At 44.5% G+C, this 12,289-nt stretch overlaps 1 protein-coding gene across 1 annotated transcript in view; it reads right to left on the bottom strand.

The window, feature by feature from the left end:
* Positions 1 to 1,108: 1,108 nt before the first annotated feature.
* Positions 1,109 to 12,289, bottom strand: part of Ndufb5 (NADH:ubiquinone oxidoreductase subunit B5) — a 13,756-nt gene continuing 2,575 nt past the window's right edge. The window contains exons 2-6 of the mRNA XM_005343770.3: positions 8,290 to 8,378; positions 6,833 to 6,899; positions 4,619 to 4,680; positions 3,733 to 3,839; positions 1,109 to 1,598 (exon numbers count right to left, since the gene is read on the bottom strand). Of these exons, the coding sequence (XP_005343827.1) occupies positions 1,478 to 1,598; positions 3,733 to 3,839; positions 4,619 to 4,680; positions 6,833 to 6,899; positions 8,290 to 8,378 (446 nt within the window). The 3' untranslated portion in view covers positions 1,109 to 1,477. The remainder of the gene's footprint in view (positions 1,599 to 3,732; positions 3,840 to 4,618; positions 4,681 to 6,832; positions 6,900 to 8,289; positions 8,379 to 12,289) is intronic.

Below are 12,289 nucleotides of genomic sequence, written 5' to 3'. Positions count from 1 at the left end.
CAGAGGCAGGCGGATCTCTGTGAGTTCGAGGCCAGCCTGGTCTACAAGAGCTAGTTCCAGGACAGGCTCCAAAGCCACAGAGAAACCCTGTCACGACAAACCAAAAATAAAAATATATATATGGTGAGTTCCTATTTGTTACAAAGTAGACTTAGTGATAGCTACTTCTAATATGTTTGTATTCTTCCTGTGCCAAGCTTTCCTTGTATTAGTATAATATAAGGAATGACATACTCCTCATCATTTAGTAGGATGGCACAATGAAATCTGCTACTGAGGTTGGGAGGCAGGGCTGAGAGGAGTGGAGGGAGGGGAAACTGAGGTCAGGATGTGTTGTATGAAAGAGTGATGGTGATGATTATGCCTCTAGATCCCACATGTCAAGGGCCTGCCTCTTCTTTCCTATTTCTCCTACAAAATGGTTTGCATATGCGGGGCCTGGAGACCATACGACCTCCTCTCAGCCAGTGTGAGATGGTAATCTGACAGCGTAGGGAATCCTCACAACCAAACTTTGGGGTAATGGGGTGTGGCCACCTCTTCTGAGGAAACAAGGGACTACAAGCACACCAGAAGACCTTGGTGCAGGCAGCAGGGCAAGTGGGCCTAGGACTTTTCAGCTCCTCTGCTCACGTAGTAGTAAGACAGCTTCCTATTGGCCAAGGACAGCACCTGGAGAACCTGACTACACAATCCGAGTTCACTTCACTGTCATGAAGAATGATGACAAATGCAAAGAGAGCATGTCCTGAGTGTAAGATAAAAACCCTGGGAAGGAAAAAGGAAACGCTGAGCATGTCTGAAGTCTCTACTCCTCGCCTGTGAAACAGAAGAGGACTCAACATGGCAATTCTGGAAAGAGGCAGAGCTTTGGTGCCGTGGTCAGCAGGCAGGGAAGGCTTGGTGATCACAGCCCTGCAGGTTCACTCACACCTCATGAGTTCTGGAGACCACACCCAGGGCTTCACGTGTGCAGCATTTACAGAACAGAGCGCTAAGAAAGTCTAGTGACTGTGGTCATGTGCATCTGCATTTGTATCTGTGGTTCTAAAAAGAGTGGTCTACACCGCCATAACAAAGCAAGATGTCACATCACACACTGTAAGACTAGTCTGCTAAAGTCTGTTTATTATGGAGCTAACATTTTTTATGCGGTTGGTCCAGTATTTCTCACGAAAGTTAAAATCCAAGTAGTCCTGAATAACCACCATCTGCAGTGCAGTACACAGACAACTGCAGGTCCTGAACATTCCCAGGACCGCTGCACTCCACCTGCCAGACAAAAGTGCCCCGGATCTCCAGTTCTTATTACCACCCCATAAATCTAAACAGATGAAGCTGAAAAGCCCACATGGAATACAACACCTGAACCACACAAAGAAACATCCAAGGAAGGCGGTGTGCACCAGAGCAAAAATACAGAATATTTATTCATTTCTTTCTACTAGAAAGAACATAATGTTCTTAGATAAATGGATCAGTTGTCAGGAGTTGCTTTTGGAGAATGATCAATGAATTCCTTCTCAAGGGTTGGGTACTGAAACCAGGGCCCGTCACCCCGGGACCGCATCAGTCTTCGAACTTCCTTCTCCTTTAACCTGAAACAAAGGGAACAGGAAGAGTGAACGTGAGCACGGACACAGGCAGGTGCAGCCACTACTGCACACAGGCAGGTGCAGCCACTACTGCAGTCAGCACAAGGCTTACAAAACAAAACAGAACCTCCACAGCACAGAGTTACACACAGCTGACCATCCGTGCTCCTGTCCACAACAGCCGAGATATGGAAGCAGCCTAGGGGTCCATCGACAGATGAATGTGGCTCATGTGCACAATGGAGTTCTATTCAGTCACAAAGAAAAATGCAATCGTGCCATATGCAGAAAAACCCAGGAAGCAGGAGATCATCGTGTTAAATGGCAAAGCCAGATGAGCATACTGTGTTTGGATTCCTAGGTGGAATCCAGACTTCATACACACTGATGTATACAGATTATGCAGATATACACAGGCTATCAAGGCAGATGAAAAACTATTGGGGGCAGCATGGGGCCCGTGGGAGGGAGGAAGGAGGACAGGAAGAGATCAACAGGAAAGAGGAGAGCAGATAAGAGAAGGTAAATGGGAGGTGAAGATGATTAACATACAATGAAATGTGTTTATGAAGATGCCATCAGGGAAGCCATTATTTCATACACTAAAAAATTAATAAAAAAGAAAATGATCCAACAATCCCAGCTACAGATTTAATCACTCATTGTACAAGTGAGAGTCTGGCAGACATCCCCTACACCTCTACCAAGTCAGGCACTCCTGACTTTGCCCATGTCACATCTACAGTAAAAGCCTCACTTACACTGATCAGGGCTCCCCACAGGCCCTGCCTGTGGCTGTGTGACAATGCTTGTCTGTCTTCCCAGAATGCCTACCAATGTGAGAGTCCTGTGCTGTGGGTGATATGATCCCCACGTGGAGGGCCTGCTGTCTCTGCTATCACTGTTAGGAAAGGCAACTTCTCCACAGGAAGTGGAGTCTCTCTCACCAGCATCTGAGTGGCCTACATGTGACATTCAGTTGTTAAATCAGAAGGGGAAAATCAGAGCCAAGAAAAACATCCTCAACTCAGCACCAAACTCAGCCTTCTTGAACTGGGTGACCTGAACTACACAAGAAGCCTTCCCTACAATACATCCAAGGCCACCCCTTCACTATCAACCCTTGACCCTCCGAAATACACAAATTAATCTTTTTATGACCAGAAATGGGCAACTGCAAAATCACTTCCTAGGCATTACTTACCTTTCTAACCATGAGATTATAGACTCTGTACCTGTGACCTGAAGAGCTTACTTACTTAACATTTAACAAACAACTATATTCAATCCTTCTTTTCCCTACTCTTCTAAATATAATTAAACAAATGGGTAACTATTATAATTAAAGAAAGAGTTCATAAATTTGAGGAGGGAAGGGGGAGAGTTTGAAGGACCAGAAATGATACAAATATAGTACTCATGTAGAAAGTTCTTATAAAAATAAGAAAAATTAAGTAACAAAACAAAAAGTAAGATACAGCCAAAAACCAAAATAACGAAACCCCCAAGGCTGAGGAAATGGCTCAGTCAGTAAAGAGCTGGCCTTGCAAGGATGTGATTTCAATCTCAAAACCTATGTAAAATATCTGGGCTCATATTCCAATGCTGAGGAGGCAGAAACAGATCCTGGAGGTACTAGCCAACTGCACTGATGTAACCTAATATCAGACGAGCATTTCCTCTAGAGACAGCCCAAAAGGGTTGCATATGGTAGTTTCTAATCGCCATATTACAGGGCAGTTTCTATGACTTCTATGACATGTGTAGTGGGTGCTGTGTGCACAGAGTAGCTTATTCAGAGTCCTTTCCAGGGCTGAAGAGACAGCTGCTGCCTCACATCTGCTGGCTCACAAAGGCTTGCAACTCTAGCTCCAGAAGATCTGATGCCCTCTTGTGGCCTCCCAGGGCCTGCACACACGTGATAAACACACAAACAGACAGACATATACCCATAACAATCAGAGAGAGAGAAAGAGAGAGAGAGAGAGAGAGAGAGAGAGAGAGAGAGAGAGAGAGAGAACATTCCTTTCGATATGAGCCAGCATCTCCCCAGTGGCCAACGCAGGACTCCCTCCCACCAGGCACATCGTCTCCCCAGCCTCATGATCTATTAATCCTTCCCAGCCCTTTCTCCTACCTCAATTCAGCCTTTTCAGACTCAATCTGGAGGATAGCCATGGTTTTTTCATAATTCTTTTCGGGACAATCATAGAAAGTTCGGGCAATCCATCTTGATATTGGGTGCTAAGGGAAAATTTGTTTAGAATCAATTACCTTCTGAAGGAAGTTTGCTTTTCTGATTGACTGCTGTTTATGTCAACAACTTTCACACGTGTTAAATCATGTCCACCACTAGGTTCAGACTCTTGCCCCACGTCTGAGATAAGCACCAAGGTGGTAGCATTTGATCAGTCTGCTTCAGTTCTGAGCCATGTGCTCCCTTCACACTGCACTTGGGGCTGCAGCTTAAGGGCAGGGCAGGGCAGGGCAGGGGGCAGACCAGAGGCTACTGATCCAAATGCAAACATCTTTCCACCAGACTGCATAAATAAGCAGATTTAATTTAGCCTATAAGGCTTAACATAATTTTTTAATGAAACGGTACCAAGAATCTTTACTTACAAAAAAATTAAAAAATATTGTGGGCGAGGAAAGTGGCTCAACAGTTTAGATCACTTGCTGCTCTTGCAGAGGATCTGAGTTCAAGTCCCAGCATCCACAAAATGGCTCATAACCATCAGTAACTCCAGGTTACTCCTTGGGTACCAAGCACACATAGTGGCTCACAGCCATCAGTAACTCCGGGTTACCCCTCCGGTACCAAGCACACATGTGGAGCACATTCAAATATTTAGGCAAAATACCCAATCATATAAAATAAATCTAAAACAGAATTCTTAAGTTTAAAATGCACCATCTACTTGATGTAAAAAACTGAAAACCTGTATCATAACTGCCTAATTAAGACATTTACCACAACATTAATAAGCTATCCAATAAGAATTCTAAAGAGCTATGCAAACCTTGTAATACTCCCAGTGTTCTGGGATGTAGCCTTCTGGGATTTCTGCAAGTTCAGCTTCACCTAGTGAGAGAAAATGATGATGACCCCAGGTTAGCACTGACGGCCACCAGTTCCACACCAGCTCTTCAAGCAGTCAGCAGCCGGCTTCTCTTGGTTCCAAGGGCTGCTTCCTCTAATGCGCTAATTCATGGAGAAGATCAGTCAGTCCCCTTGGGAGGGGCTTTTATCCATCTTCTAAGTGTAAGATGGGACCTCCAACACCTCAGCAGAGCCTCCCATTTTGTTCTTATATAATGAGACATAATAAAAGACACACTGTTTGTTTTTACTTTTTGCTCCTCTGTAAATCTACCAGACAGACTATTCTAAGATTCAAAATAATTCAGTGATGTGGGGTTCCCCTCTGTATGCTGTGAATACCATTGGTTAACAAAGAAGCTCCTTTGGGCCTATTGCAACACAGAATAGGGAAAGGGGGGAATTACAAGCAGAAATAGAAGAGAAAAGAAGGCAGACTCAGAGAGAAGCCATGTAGCTGCTGCAGTAGACAGATGCCAGATAGAACCTTACCAGTAGGCCATAACCACATGGTGATACACAGATTAATAGAAATGGGTTAATTTAAGATATAAGAGCTAGCTAGAAATACGCCTAAACAATTGTCCAGACAATATTGTAATTAATACAGTTTCTGTGTGATTATTTCAGGTCTGGGCAACTCAAAAACAAAAGAGCAGCCTCTTCCTACAATTCAGCATTTTAAGATACTGCTCAGAAGACCTTTAGTGTGTATTTGATGTCAGAGACTCAGTCAGTCAGTGCCTGTCTCTGTCTGTCTGTCTGTGTGTTTGTGTCTATCTGTCTGTCTCTTTCACTCTCTTCCCCACTGTTACTCTATTTCCCTGATCCAGCTTGTCAAGGCTGATTCTGGAAAAGGAAAAGTAGTGGTTTGAATAAGAATGCCCCCCACCATGCCATCTATTTGAATGCTTCATCAACAGGGAGCAGAACTGTTGAAAAGATTAGGAGGATAAAGAGGTGTGGCCTTGTTAAAGGAAGTGTATCACTGGAGGCTGGAGTCCACACCAGACACAGCTTCTCTTTCTGCTTATGGATCATGACGTAGCTCTCTCAACTACTGCTCCAGCAGCATGTATGCCCCCATGACTCCACCATGATAATGGGTTAAACCTCCAAAACTGTAAACAAGCCTTCAATTCAATGTTTCTTTTCTAAGAGTGGCCATGGTCTGCCAGGCGGTGGTGGTGCACGCCTTTAATCCCAGCACTCAGGAGGCAGAGGCAGGTGGATCTCTGGGAGTTTGAGGCCAGCCTGGTCTACAAGAGCTAGTTCTGGGACAGGCATCAAAAGCTACAGAGAAACCCTGTCTCGAAAAACCAAAAAAAAAAAAAAAAAAAAAAAGAGTGGCCATGGTCATGGTGTTGCTTCACAGCAACAGAACAGTAGCTGGACAAGGGAGAAGGAAGATGAGGCTTCAGAAGCCACCTCCTCTGTAGAAATGTGATGAGCGATTCCCCTTTGTATGCTGTGAATACCATTGGTTAATAAAAAAAAACTGCTTTGAGCCTATAGCAGAGCAGGGCAGAACAGAGGTAGGTGGGGAAAACTAAACTGAATGCTGGGAGAAGGAAGGCAGAGTCAGAAGCCATGAGCCCCACCAGAGACAGACGCCAAAACTTAACCTGGTAAGCCACAGCCACGTGGCGATACACAGATTAATAGAGATGGGTTAAATTAAAATATAAGAGTTAGCTAGAAATAAGCTTAAGGTATTGTCCAAACAGTATTGCAAATAATATGGTTTCTGTGTGGTTCTTTCAGGTCTGAGCTGCCAGGCGGCTGGGAAACAAACAAGTGGCCTCCACACAACAGAAATGTCCCCACAGGCTCATGCACTATTTTAACGGTCCCAGAGCTGGAGAGATGAACTAGTGACTAAGAACAATCTCTAAAGGTCAAGATTGCCCTGGTTCCAGCAAGTTTCCCCTGCTTCCTGGTGCCTTCCCACTCCAGCATCCACCTCATGGCAGACCAGTGTCTCTCTGAAACCATGACAAAATGAACCTTCCTTCCTTACACTGTCTGTGACAAATGTAACTAATGGAAATGTTCATAATTTCCTTTTTAAAAACTTGTGTATATGTTTACAAATGTTATCAATTCATGGAGTGAGCCTAGATGATGTACTTACCAATAAATATGTTCACCAGCGTTATGCCAATCAGAACTGGAACCCCAGTCAACATAAGGTAGAATTTCTATGAGGAAAAATAAAATGGTTTCTCATGATCTTTGCTACTTCTCACACTGAAATTATCCTCATTCAATTTCCTTAATATCCTTACTAAAGAAACATGTCAATTTGAGAATCAGAATCACTGATTTCTGTTACTTTTCTCTCTCTGATTTAGTTATTAAACACAACTATTTAGTACAATATGTGAAATGACTTTTGACTTCTTGGTTAAAGCAATGCAATAAAGAACACTCTGGGGGGCTGGAGAGATGGCTCAGCGGTTAAGAGCATTGACTGCTCTTCCAAAGGTCCTGAGTTCAATTCCCAGCAACCACATGGTAGCTCACAACCATCTGTGGTGCCCTCTTCTGGCCTTCAGGCAAAACAGACAGAATATTATATACATAATAAATAAATATTTAAAAAAAAAAAAGAACACTGTCTGAGCCGGGCGGTGGTAGCAGCACACACCTTTAATCCCAGCACTCGGGAGGCAGAGGCAGGCAGATCTCTGGGAGTTCGAGGCCAGCCTGGTCTACACTAACTAGTTCTAGGACAGGTACCTAAACTACAGAGAAACCCAGTCGAAAAAAAAAACAACAAACAAACAAAAAACAAAAACATTCTGTATTGGGACGAAGTATGGAAACAGCATTTCAGCCACTGAATGTCACTGGAGTCATGGTAAGAAGACACTCATGCCCGTGATAGCACACACCTGGGGACCCAGCATTGAGGAGGTGGAGGCAGGAGGAACAGGAGTTGAGTCAGCCTTGGCTACATAGCGAGTTTGAGGCCAGTCTGGGATAACACAAGGTCCTGTGTCAATTTTTAAAAAGAGGACTAAGAAGAAGCAGTGAGAACAGTGGGGTGGGGGAGTCTCAGGCAGTGGGAGTCCAGATGAGCATTTCGGGGCAGTGAGAGTCTAAACAAGCCTCCATTTGTAAGCCTCTGGTTGTTACTTCTTTAAGACAATGAGATACACACGTAGCATTCTAAATAAGCGGGATTATTTGCGCTACTGCTATATTAAGAATATTCCCTTAAAAATCGGTACTCAAATAGCATAAATTTCTTTTAAAAATCACATCCTAAAATGGAGGTGCTTCACTAGAAATCTTCCAGGGGCCTTGTGCAGATTTATTTTATACTTGAAGGGGAAACACACTTGGGACTTCAGACCCCATCCCCAGCAGCAGGAATGGCTGGCACTCGGTCTGCAGTCAACAAGAATCCTTGCTTTGAAAAGGTTCTAATTAACTTTTAAAAATGTAGCAGCAAATCAAGACTTTACTACATAATCTCAGCATCCCGAGGGAAAATAGTGATTTTAAAATGAAAGACGTCTCCGAAATGGAACACCCCCCCCCCCCGCCGCAAACATTCTGTAGTTAAGAACATTTTCAACTTACCAGCAACCTCAAGAAGCGAGTGTCATAGTATGAAGTAGGCTTGATGACGAACAGTCTCTTGCCATGGTCCCCACTGTGCCGCACAGGAGCTGGAAGTGTGAGACTGTTTAACAGGGCTCGTGCAGGGGGTGGGCAGAGGAGACCCTGGACACTGTGAGTAAATGTGCTTTGCATGCACATCAGAATGTGTAGGGCACACTGCAAAGACTGACTGGCTGCTCCCAAAAACAGCTCCTGCTGCTGCTGCTGCTGCTGCTATTTTCTTCTCGTTTCTAGCAGTAACCAGGTGGAGCCTGGACAGGACTGGCAGTGTTTACTCCAATCTTCAGCAGAAACTTGATTATTACAGACTACATACTCTATCATGTGTGTGTGTGTGTGTGTGTGTGTGTTTGTTGTGTGCGCGTTAGGCTAAACTCAGGGTCTTGCATATGTCAGTCAGGTATTTCTACCACCAAGCTATACCTCATCCATCATATCATGACAAAATCCATTTGTAAGTCATCTCTGACTAAGAATATCCTCCTCCTCAAATCAAAGATTTGGAAAGATTTCAGCCTTGGTGGAGGCGGAGTGTGCCTCCTGAATTCCTTCCCTGCTCTTGTCCCATGGAGACTGACAAGACGCCATCAAGCCCAGAAGGACCACTGTTATTCAGAAGGGATGGCTATGCTTCTCCTCAGATTCACACTGAAGCAACTGCACCCATCACAGCAAAGGAAACCCAAAGATGAACCCACCTGAAATTCCTAGATGGCGATACTAAGAAGATGTAAGATGTAGGAAAGAACGGTACCCTTTATTTATGTTCAATGGCAAGAACTGCTCCCCCCTACTTCCCCCCCACCCCCGTCCCCGCCCCTGCCTTTTAGGACCACAGAACATATCCTGCAGGAAGCTGATGCTGTTCCATCAGATGACATGCTCCCTTTGACACGCCATGTGCCCAGGGATGTGCACAATTGTCCTCTGGTGTCAGTATCCATGAGGAACTAGTTCTGGGTACCATGGATACGAAAATCTCCAGATGATTAAGAACCTTAAATAAAATGGCATTGGCACAGGAACCCACACACGTTCTCCTATATACTCTAATTTCTAGGTTTATAATACTGAGTACAGTGAAGGACATGTAAACCATTGCTACAAGTGAACACAGAGGGCTATAGTTAGCCTTAAAAAATGCAATCCATGCAAAGCATCTCTAAAGCCCCAGGATCTAGATAGACCACTGTGAGTACAGACAGTGTGGTGGCTTGAACAAGAATGGCCCCCATAGATTCGTATCTGAACGCTTAGGGAGTGGCCTTGGAGGAAGTGTCACTGGGAACGGGCCCTGGAGCTTCAGAGACCAAGTCAGGCCCTGTGTCTCGCCCTTCCTGTTGCCTGCCTATCTAGTGGAGACCTCTGGGCTACTTTCCCAGTGCCCACCTTTCTCTTTCAACCAGAGAACAGAGGAAGGATTAAATTATATGCAGCCTGACTGCTCTTTGGACTGGAGAGGGAGGGGGAGAAGGCTGGGAGGAGGCGGAAACTTGTTTTTTTTTTCCTTTTCTCAATAAAAAAAAACTGAAAAAAAATAAATTATATGCAGCTTCAGTGAACGATCATTATAGCTGTATAGCAAACACAAAACAAACAACGGGCACTCAGGAGGCAGAGACTGGAGGAGAGTTCTAAGTTTGAGCCAACCGGGGTACCCGGTGCGTGAGACCTGTATCAATGTTTCATGCCCCTAAAAAAGAACAATGGAAGAAAGCTGGGACTGGCTGCATTAGAAGAAGATCAATGAGGTTAGCAAAGTGAACTGCTTTCTCTTTCTTAATATGATTCCCAACTGTTTAACAATCACACTGGGTCAAATATGCCTGATGACTGCTACTCCCACCAGCCGTCCTGAAATCTGCTTGAGAGGAGTCCACAGCCCTGAGGTCTCTGTTTGCTGAAGTGGGAGGGCCATCTGCTCACATTCTGAAAACAGTAGAATGAGCACAGCTTACAGGACTAAGTCTTTAATAAATGATTTTTTAAATTGTTATTTTTTTTAAGTGTGTGTGGGTATATGCAGGTGAATGCAGCTGCCTATGGAGGTAAGAGACATGGCACCCTGTGGTGGGAATCTAGTGGGGTCATTCATTGTACCTAGGGTCAACCTTAGGATGTAACAACTGTTTCTCACTGTAGTTAGGGTAACAGTAGAATCTTTGTTTAAGGTACCTAGACCTTGAAGAAATAATGGTAGAGAACAGTGATTGTTTCCTATAATTTATGGGGTTGTTTGTCTGAGGAAGTTTTCCATTCATTGCATGACACTGGTCACAAGACTATCTAGGCACACTTGGATGTCTTGAATTACTGGGTACTACACACAGTACACAATAAGGACTAAGGTTGTAGGGGTGTGAGGATTTCCTTCAGAGAACATAAAGAATAGATCTAAGGGGCTTTGGTATGAGGAACTTGTTGTACCCCAAACACAACCTTTGTGTACAATCAATAAGTATGATTCTGAACGGAGGTTTGAGGTTCAGTTCACAGAAACTGTTCCTCCCTGCTGCCAGAGAGCCTCAAGTTACATTCTGGGGTAATTATCCTTCTTTGAATGGCCTGCACAACACAGAACACCAGACAGGGTCCCTCAGAAGCTAGAGTTAAAGGCTATTGTAAGATATGCAATGTGCATACTGGGACCTGAACCCACATCTTCTAGAAGATCAGCGCTGTTAACCACAGAGCCATCTCTCCAGCCCCCTCCAATAAATGGTTTTAAATATGTGAATCACTCAGGAAAGCTGTTTAGAGTTTGCTGACTACTATAAGTGATGTCAAGATTAAGTAAGACAATGTAGCAACTTTCTGTCTGCATTTCAAACATCAAAAACTGCTCATTCATCGTCTTTCTCTGTATTCTCAGATAAAAGTACCATTTTAATTATCTGGTCTAAAAATCTAAGTCCTTGTCCTTATATCTGTCAGTCTTTCAGCACTTAATGGCACTTAATGACAAATTGATGATTCTAAGAAGGGCTAGTGAGGTGGCTCAGAAGGGAAGGACACTGCAGTCAAGTTTGATAACCTGAGTTTGGTCATCTGATCCCACACAGTGGAAGAACTGATCCCCACAAGTTGCCCTCTGACCTCCACACATATAGGCACTTCAGCTTTGTGTCCAGGCCCTCCTTCACCCCAATTAGGTCCTCACCACCTTCGGTCCCACTCTCTCAACATCTAGGTCTCCCAAAAGTCCCACATCCAGACACCAGAAAACCCACCCACTACTTCTGCCAACTCTGCCTGTTAAAATGATTATCTTCATTTTACTACTCCTTGTCTTAGTTCACAGTACTTTGTCCATATATCTGTTAGTCAGCTTTCCTCTACCTGAAAAAATATCTGTGATACATTAGCTTTAGAATGGAGAGGGACTCAGAGTTTCCCATTCATAAGCTGGAAGTCTTGCTGGTTGAGCCTGTTGCAAAGCATGATGGGAGTATACAGCAGCACAAACTGCTCATCTTCTAGTGGCCAGGAAGCAGAGAAAGGAAGAGGAGGGGCTGATGCCCCAATATTCCCTTCAAAGGGCACAGCTTCAATGGCAGGAAGACCTTAGACTGAAATTACACCTTTCAGATGCTTGATCCAGTTACTTGGAAGATTGGGGCAGGAGCATCACAGGTTCAACGCTGAGCAGCAATCTTTGTACACTGTAAATACGTATTACTGTCACTGGTTAATGAAGAGCTGACTGGCCTACAGCTAGGCAGGAAGAGACTGGGTGGGAGGGTCAGACTAGGAGGGCTCTAGGAAGAAGAAGGGTGGAGTCTGAGAGTCAGCAGCCAGATGCGGAGGGAGCAGGATGTGTACAAATGAGGTAACAAGCCATGAGCCATGTGGGAAGAGACTGGGTGGGAGGGTCAGACTAGGAGGGCTCTAGGAAGAAGGGTGGAGTCTGAGAGTCAGCAGCCAGATGCGGAGGGAGCAGGATGTGTACAAATGAGGT

The sequence above is a fragment of the Microtus ochrogaster genome, chromosome 1 (assembly GCF_000317375.1).
Source record: "Microtus ochrogaster isolate Prairie Vole_2 chromosome 1, MicOch1.0, whole genome shotgun sequence".
Taxonomy (NCBI): Eukaryota; Metazoa; Chordata; class Mammalia; order Rodentia; family Cricetidae; genus Microtus; species Microtus ochrogaster.
This window is presented reverse-complemented; position numbering and strand designations above follow the sequence as displayed.